Genomic DNA, 8939 nt, shown 5'->3' with positions numbered 1-8939 from the left:
AAGCACATATCCTATATGACAAGTATATCCTTCCAACAGAGGGCACAACTCAACCTCTCTAAGCTACAGTATTTGTTGTGCACAACTGCAGATGAATCAGTGTCTTGTGAAAGTCTGTCTGTTTGGCAACAAGCAGGCAAAAGTGGCAGAATGCTTTTGATCCAGTACCCTGTATGCTCTCAGATCATTTTACATTGTAAACTTGCAATCACAGATTGCACTGTTGTTTCTACATACACCCGTTTTCAATTGGGCATATACCCAGTCAAAGATGAAATTAGAGATTGATGTTGCCAGCTTCATTAGTCTTGATGAGTCTTCTCCTGAACAACTTTGCATTCATACTGGAGAAAGAGGAAGACAAAGAAGTTTGTACACAATTAGTAACAAACACTAAAAATAACTTTTGAATTTGATGTTAAAACAACAGACAGGGCCTTTTTTGTTCCCGGTAAAGAGCCCATGGGTGCAAGATCCCAAAACATATTGCGTGTCTACTCATGCTAAACCACTTCCACACTCAATCTCATTCAGTCTAAGCTCTAATTAATTAAATTATTAATTTATGCTGGTGTGATTTATGATTTTTTTTTTTTTCATTATTGTCCCGCATGTTGACCCCCATACCATTGCAAGCTGACGTCCTATGTTTCCCATGGTTATGGCTCCAGCGAAGAAGATGCAGGGTAGCCAGGAGCGTATGTAGAGGGAATCTGGAGAAGCGTACCTTAAAATAAAACATATATAAATGAACAGGAATGGAAGGGCAGAAACCATGTGTGCATGTGGCTGTGTGGATAGATCAAAAGTTCACAAGCTTCATGACAAATACATTAATGAACCGTACACAATGGCTGGATTCTAAACCTTCGTACAAGGTTAGGAATTAGCAAAAATGTTGGGTATTACAGACATGTCAAAGTATGCTTTGGGGTTACTGCTGGAAACGATAATCCGGCCATTGATCTATCTTTAGCGGTGCATTATTTAGCCAGCTGACAGTTAGATGCCTTTGCTTGCGGTCGGGTTGTGGCAGAGATCTGAGGTGCGTACTGGAACACTCCGCTGTACCCCAGCAGCTGTGTGGTGAGGGAGGCGAGGAGGGCGATGCTGACGCCCAGCCCCAGTCCGCTGCGGGAGCGGTCGAACGTCCACCACAGCCCCACCGCCAGGGCGGCCAGCGTCAGGGACAGCTGCACGCCGTTCGCAAAGTCCACCTTCTGCACACCCGGGTAAGGAGCCTACGGCAACTCAGCGTGACACAGGCTAGAGCAGGCTGCCCTCCCGAACATATACACACTTAAAGAATGGAAACTACATTCTAAAAGTCCTGGGTTTAGTCAAGATTTGTCCTTAAATGCTTAAAGTGATCGATCACCAAAATGAATGTGGAAAGAAATGGTTTGACACCAAAACAAAATAATACTGGCATTTATTTGTAAATCAAAGTCAAGTGATGACTTTCCAGACTATATGACAGCAGTGCATTAAACCCCCTCCCATCAATTACAAAAACCTAATAAATTAATTTAAAGAAAACCAGGGAATATAGCTGTGTATTTGACTTCTGAAACGGTGAAACTTACATCATAAAAACCACACAAACATTAAAAGTGGTGTAATAGTCCCCAGCCAGCTTAGGGTCCCCCTATTGTTTAGCTTTGACCCATGAAGAGAGAGTCCCGGGGTGGTAAGGCGGCAGGGAGCAGGGGTGGTGGGGTGTTGGAGGGGAGGGGTGTTGGGGTGTTGGAGGGGAGGGGTGTTGGGGTGGTGGTGAGGTGGGGTGCAGGGGTGGTAAGGCGGCAGCGAGCAGGGGTGGTGGGGTGTTGGAGGGGAGGGGTGTTGGGGTGGTGGTGAGGTGGGGTGCAGGGGTGGTGGGGTGTTGGAGGGGAGGGGTGTTGGGGTGGTGGTGAGGCGGGGTGCAGGGGTGCAGGGGTGGTCCCCCCGGCGCAGGAAGGATACGGCGCTGGCGTGGTTGATGCCCACGAAGACGGCGACGCAGCGCATCACGCTGGACCACTCGCGCTTCAACTGGTGGGGCTCGCCCAGCCGGCTGTCAACGCAGGGGTACAGCAGGCCCACCATGGCTGCGACAGAGGGGGGGGGGGGATTCAGACAACAGGAACGAGGATTAACAGGGCCTCCGTGTCTGGCTCGCCCATTGCGGAGGCCCCCGATCGCAACAGTCGAGGCACGCCCGTCAGCGTGGTGGATGAAAGACAGCACGCCATCCGGCCGCAGCCATTGAAACGAGCAATCGCGCTTACGGCACACGCGACAGCTGAAGCAAAGCCATGCTGACCACCGACCCATTGTGTAGCAGTACAGCACAACTGAAACCAATTTCAGCTGTGTGCGTGTGTGTGTGTGTGTGTGTGTGTGTGTGTGTGTGTGTGTGTGTGTGTGTGGGGCAACAACGCGAATATCATTTATTCACAAGATTCCCAGTCAATGAACATTCATCACTGAACACATTAACACGGGAGTCGCAGCCCCAAGCCGCAGAGTGTAAAGCAAAGAGCTGGTTAAGCCATTAATCGATTACCACAACTGCAGACGTGTAAAAACGACCCTGGGCTAGCTTCACCTCGACACAGAGGCAGGCCCAGCGCAACAATTGTAGCGGCGAGCCTTAAGCATTGCACATATTATGGCCTTGACTGAGCAGAGAGAGACAGTAATGCTTTTATTACAGCCTGCGCGACTGTGGACTGGACAGGGGCAGAGTGACACAGACGGCCGTTCTCATTGGGCAAGGCAGGCCGTAACAAACCGGCCGGCATATCAATGAGGCCCGCAGCGCAGTACAGCGGCTTTCTGCTGTTGTTGTCTTCAATATGCAGCGTGCAACATCCATCATAAAAGGCAATCATTGCTGTGCAACCACCTTTACAAAGCCCCTGTGCCAGGAATCAGAAGAGGAGTTTATCTTTGAGAGACCTGGATTTCCATGCTCTGGGACAGGATGGAGAGATAATTCAGCGGAGACAAATTATTGCTCTAATTAAACCTAATCCACTTACCGCAAGCCTTATCAGACCACAGCAAATCTTGGATTTGCATAATTTAAAGAGCCAATGTCAAAGAGCCAATATCCTGCACAAACTGGGAAAAAAAACAAACAAAATAAGAACAGGTAAGGTGCGGGCGGAGCGCAGTGTTAGGTACTGTGGACTCAGACAGCAGTGTGAGGTACTGTACATTCAGAGCAGTTGGAGGTACTGTAGACTCACTGGGGGGGGGGGGGGGGGGGGGGGGGTTTGTTGGTGTAGCGCAGTAAAAGTCACTCCACAGCCATTCCACAGTCGAAGTCACTTGATCACATTTCTTCCCCATTCTGACATTCGGTCTGAACAACAGCTGAACCTCTTGACCACGTCTGCATGCTTTTTAAAATTTAGTTTCTGCCATTGGCTGATTAAATATTTGCATGAACAAACTGGTGTACACGTCTACCTAATACATTCGTATACATAACTAGGAGCTTTAACGCCAGTCACACATAAGCAAACCGATAAGCAAAGCTTTTCAGCATTATTAATTTCTGTATTATTAATTTAACACGTCTGTACATTAATGTACTTTAGTGGTGAGTAAGATCTTTGCAAATGATGGAATGTGTGTATCATTTGATTAAAAAAGTTAAGGATAATACAGTTTGAATGCAGCACTTCATTTGGTTGTGTGTAGTGTGGCCTTTGGCAAAGGGTCAGCAGTGGCAGTAATGCCCGCGGCTGAGGACCAGGCCGAGGCAGAGGGGCGAGGCAGGGAGAGCCCCGGGGCTTTGGCACGGCGCAGGATGCAGCAGAGAGGGCCCGGTGGGCCGCTGGGCGGTGGGAGGTCATGCTCTGACGTGCGCTGTCACTTTCGGCAAGACAAACCGTTTCACAGGCATGGCAGGCCAGCTGACACACGGCACAGCGTGAAATCCAGCGTGGCCAAATGGCATTACATCAGACTGAAAACAGTGAAACCCACGGTTACTCAGGATCCAAAATGGAGATAATACTAGGACATTATCCGTGGTTAACAATAAATCAAGATGAGGAGAAAAACAGGTCTAAACCACTTCCTAGCCAAACTTAACCCAACCGAAAAAATAAAGCTACAGTTCCACATCCACAACTGTAGCAGAAAGTCTGGAAACAGACACTAAATGTCTTTCAAATTAGCGCATAACAAGGGCATAGCTAAGTGTAGAAATCTGTGACTGTAACAATACCATTACATGCAAAATGGTGGACGAGCAGCCAAGGCAGGGGGAGAAGGGTGCGGGACCGTGGGGGTACAAAGGAGCTGTCTCAGATGCAACAGGCTGCTGAAGACTCAGACTCCAGCTGTCCCTGCCTGGCAGGTGCTCTGCTTTTTGGGAATGCCTTTCCAGCAGATCAGACCCCTCGCCCCCACTGGAGTGAGCCCGGGCCTCTCTTTCTCTAAGGTCACGCAACAAGACGAACACTTGGCATCGGCATGGAGACGCACACACAAAGAAACGCTCCGCGCAACAGCTACGGAAGGCAGCGCTGTGTGTGTGTGTGATCTGTCTTTTTCAGCAGTAACTGTTACTCCTGTCTCCCCTCTGCTGTAAATGTATCAGGGGTCGTAAAAAAGGACAGAACAGAAAAAAAGTCTGTGGCCATCATTCAAATGAAAAGCAAGGAAAATAAGCCATGCCACCCACGCAATAACTCTGCTCGAAGACTGCGGAGTGGCACGGCTTCCCCATTCATCACAGCAGGAAATGGTTATTTTTAAATCATCTTCCCAGATTATTTCAGCTGGAAAGAAAATAACATTTTGTATCAATGCAAATAAATCCTCGCCTTGAACCACAAGGCTTAAAGCTTTAATTATACCCTTGATATCACAGCTGAGGACTTTACTTGATTGTAGGGGGCACGCAGGACTGCGCACGTGAAAGGAGTATCCAACAGGAGGCTTTAAATGAATAATACATTTATTCATTTAAACTTCATCCTTAGAAAAAGCCTTTTGCCCAATGTATGCTGGGATGGGCTCCCCCTGCGACCCTTAGAAAAACAGATACCTGAGAAGGGTCCCCGGGGAAAAGGCTTTATTGGGATGGTCCATCACATGCAGAGCTAAGTAAGACTAGCTCTAAAAGTTGGAATGTCACACCAAACATGCCCAGGTGACCACCTTCCCCACCTGACACCTACTGCATAGGGGCGTCCGGCAGTACCTGAGGCTGTTCCGAAACAGGGGGGCATCCACCAGGCGGATGAGAAGATGCTCCCAATGATGTCGGACGGGAACAGGGTGATGCCCTTCTGGACCTGCATCAGGTTGAGCACCAGGGCCAAGAACACTCCCACTGAGAACAGCATGACTCCGCGGATGACCAGGTTCACTGTCCGGTTGGTGACGACCGCAATGTATGGCCCCCGGGCCTTCGGGTCGGACTCATCGCTGTCCTCGTTACCTTTCTCCTGCTGACCTTTGACCTTCGATGCATCCTCCATGGCCGCCAGAATGCGGACGCTCGTGTCATGCGTGATGGGGGGGTCCCGATTGAGATGCTAGCCTCTGGTGTTCTGGCTGTCATCAGACATTGCAGGGAGCCTAACATAAAACATAAGAAATCAATCTCTTAAATGCACAGGCCTATTTGTCACTCGCTCAACTCAAACTAAAATGGACAACTTCATTAACATGTATAGCCTTCCTGCAATCTGACTGGTGCCAGCAAATGTGGGATAATGAATCTGGTTGGCTGGGGCTTCTTTTTTTTTTTTCTCCTCACTTAACCCAGCCCTTGCATCTCCTGTGCTTATCTCCTTGAAGTGTACTTCCAGACTGATTTCGCTCACTTAGCACAACTAAAACAAGTGGATGGTAACAACCTAGACACATTCAATGGCCATCCTAACACAATGAGAAATGGATGGGGAAAAAACACATACAAACACTCTTTTAAGATGTTATTAGTATCCCCTCTCTAAAATGTATGTGTACACACAGAAATCAAATGAAAAGAGGGCCTGTTGTGTAGGGCCCACCCCAGTGCTAGAACAAATGCGAGAAAATTAAGGCAACAAAATGCCAACACAGCCCCAAACAGTGAAGAGATTTGTTCGGATTTAAGAATACTATGCTATTGCAGCCTCCATGCACAATGGAGAAAACAGGACAATCGTTCCCAGCTGCCCTGCGTCTGCATGCATACCATTGCTCGTTATGTTTTGTGCGGAGAGGTGATGAGTTACAACCCAAATATGTCATACAAGCAGTTCCCTCATCACCGTGATTCCCTGCTCCAGGGCAGCTGCGGGATTACAAGCCTCTGAGAAATTGTCCATTTCACACCTCGTAAAGCATTTTCCCTCCAAAATGTGTGGATTAATAGTGTGCTGCACTTCCAAAATACAAATTCTACACTGACTACAGCACATTTAACCTTTTATATGTCAGTGATTGGCAATAAAGTGGGTATGGAAGGAGAACGGTTGCAGACTCATTTCAGAATCTCGTTAAAATGGACGGGTGAATTACGTCACATGGATTATTTTGAGTGTGAATATTACAGGCTTGTGGTCATTTAGTTTTGTTATTCAGAAATGTTAGCAAGAAATCGTAAATCCCCCGACCAAAACGTTATATTACATGCTTTGCATGAGTCTGATGTTTTACTGACAGTGACACTTCATTATCTGCTATTAGCAGACAAGCCAATTCTCTCATGAGCGTCTCTGTGAGTGTACGTTAACCTATTTATGCGAGATAATCCAGGTATATTACCAACACAGCGCGAAAATTGCTGACTAAAGTTATTTTGTGGTCTCAGGGCTGCTGGCTCAATTGTTCAGCAGTAAAGTTCATGCTTTCAAACTTTAAAACATTAGCTAATGCTCCACTTGATTATCACTAACAGTAACTAGTTAACACGTTAGCGATGTTGAAAATAACACACTAATCTACAGTGATTTTACAAGAGCGCTCACTCATTCACTTTTTCAAAATTAGCACACATTGATTGCAAAGACACATTTGCTAGGCTGTTGAAACTGCATACACTTTGCTGATTATCCAATACAATTTATTGCTAATTGTATTTGTTTACCTAAGTGGTGCTGCCAGCTGTCACTTCTTTAATCTCGGATAAACGTTTGTATAGCTCTAATGATAAGTAGCCTACCTAACGTAGCTAGCTACATGATCACAGGCCTGTTCAAATGATCTTGCAATTAATGTTGACATTTCCAGATTAAATGCTAACCTAGTCAAGTGTTAGGCAGATGCCACATCATATTGTCATCGTTGATGCTAGCTAAATTGGATTGTATTCAAACAAAACCAATCCGAATCAGCAATAAATACTCGCTAGCTAGCTAACTAGACTAAGCCGTTCACTACATCATATTAGCAGGCGATGTTTATTCGTATTTTTAGCCAGCTAACGTTAGCTGGATTTGACTTACATTGTGTGAGCATCCACTGTGCTTACCTTATTTCAGAAATGAATTAATGCTTTCTTTCCACGAATTAAGAGAAAAACGCATTAGCTGGTACTCATAAATCTCATGATCTCATAAAAGCAGAGAAAAACTTAACAAGCTAATTTAGTTATATGGTCAGATTCAGATACATTTCTAAACAACAATTAGAAAGTATTTTTTGGGGATGAGAATATTGCTGTTTCTCTCATTCAGGTCTTGGAGGGCTAATCGTCCAATCAGATTCTATCTTTGTGACGTAATTTCCTAGTACAAACCCGCAAGCGCAGAAGTCAAGCCAGTGCAGAGCTCGAGTACGCGGTAAAGCGATGGGTATGAGGTGATTTACAATGTACTGATTATACTCGCAGCCTGTTGATCTTGGAAGGGAGGTTCTTCTCATCGTTCTTAAGGATTCATGGGGGAAGGAAGTTGATTATTTGAATGGTGTTATGGCTGAATGGCTGAATGGTTAAAAACAGTTGTATAAAGTGGACAAATCCATGACAGCCATAACAGATGGTAGGTATTTATAATGAATTGCAAATTAAACTGATTTGTCAAAAATAAATGCACACACACATCAATGCTATTTGTAGAACAATATGTTAAGCCTTTTCATTAGGGCTAGCCTATATGTTATTTGATGTCAGAATACTCAATTAATTGGTTTACTGTCAGCCCAAATAGTTTGCTTCTCAAAGAGCTATAAACTACATTTAGCGTGGCCTGTCATGATTTCAGTTGTCCTAATTCACAAATGGAGCCCACTGATTTCTCATAAAGCCATAAACTACATTTAGTGTGAACTGTCATGATTTTAGTTGTCCTAATTCAGAACTTGGATCTGCCCACTGATTTTCCATGTCCACTCAACTGGCACCCCTATCCTGTTCCAGTTAGCATTGTGGATTTTGAGCGCATCGTTAATCCAGTGGTGTGCTAAAGTTTCATGCCAAGGATGGGATTTAAACGGGGACAGCCATGGAAATGCCATTTTCCTCCCTAATGCTGCATGTGCTGTTCCGTATCCACAATGTGACATATTCATCACTGAAAATACCTAGCTATTCTTTTAAAACTACCAGTGCTTAACTTAACTTAATACAGTTGTATGTATTAATTGTTGCATCCTCAACCAGAAAAAGAGTTGTCTGTGGGTCCTTGTTTTGATAATTCTAAAAATAAAAACAGAAACCCCCTGTTTACTTAATGTATTTTTTGGGAAGAATGTATTACAGCAACCTTATTAACCAGTTCTAACAGATAACATAACAATAAGAAGTGAAGGTTTTCTGCCTGTGCTGAAGAATGGTTATTGGTATGTAAACAATCAGTTTTGTTCAATCAGGTTGTGGAATAATGGCTAAAGAACAATGGCTTAAATTTCTATGGATTTTCACGTGTGTGGTAAAAAGAACAAGGTGAATTAAAGCAAAGACTTGCAGTTAGACCTATGGGAAATATATTTTACATTTTCAAAAT

At 45.1% G+C, this 8939-nt stretch overlaps 1 protein-coding gene across 5 annotated transcripts; it reads right to left on the bottom strand.

Annotated features, from left to right (window-relative positions):
• Window positions 1-230: 230 nt before the first annotated feature.
• On the bottom strand, window positions 231-7754 carry insig2 (insulin induced gene 2). Of its 5 annotated transcripts, none has more exons than XM_061226549.1 (6): window positions 7733-7754; window positions 5204-5583; window positions 1963-2087; window positions 1054-1220; window positions 628-727; window positions 231-344 (listed from the first exon to the last, which is right to left on the bottom strand). In XM_061226549.1, the coding sequence occupies exons 2-6, from the start codon at window positions 5481-5483 to the stop codon at window positions 303-305; spliced, it is 714 nt and encodes a 237-aa protein (XP_061082533.1). In that variant the 5' UTR covers window positions 5484-5583; window positions 7733-7754; the 3' UTR covers window positions 231-302. The 5 variants fall into 5 exon arrangements, with proteins under 5 accessions (XP_061082533.1, XP_061082530.1, XP_061082534.1 ...); XM_061226546.1 differs by lacking the exon at window positions 7733-7754 and adding an exon at window positions 7466-7682; XM_061226550.1 differs by lacking the exon at window positions 7733-7754 and adding an exon at window positions 7466-7682 and having other exon boundaries at window positions 1072-1220.
• Between the last annotated feature and the right edge of the window lie 1185 nt (window positions 7755-8939).

The sequence above is a fragment of the Conger conger genome, chromosome 17, assembly GCF_963514075.1.
Source record: "Conger conger chromosome 17, fConCon1.1, whole genome shotgun sequence".
Classification (NCBI taxonomy): Eukaryota; Metazoa; Chordata; class Actinopteri; order Anguilliformes; family Congridae; genus Conger; species Conger conger.
Note: the sequence above shows the minus strand (reverse complement) of the source record. Positions and strands in the feature narration are given on the sequence as shown.

What these genes read in the sequence shown, in the direction of transcription:
- insig2 (XM_061226549.1), bottom strand. Translation starts at nt 5,483, where the DNA reads ATGGAGGATGCATCGAAGGTCAAAGGTCAGCAGGAGAAAGGTAACGAG. An exon ending in CTGTTTCGGAACAGCCTCAG is followed by an intron (nt 2,088 to 5,203) that starts GTACTGCCGGAC and finishes CCTCTGTCGCAG; the next exon opens with CCATGGTGGGCCTGCTGTAC. An exon ending in GCATCAACCACGCCAGCGCC is followed by an intron (nt 1,221 to 1,962) that starts GTATCCTTCCTG and finishes CCGGGTGTGCAG; the next exon opens with AAGGTGGACTTTGCGAACGG.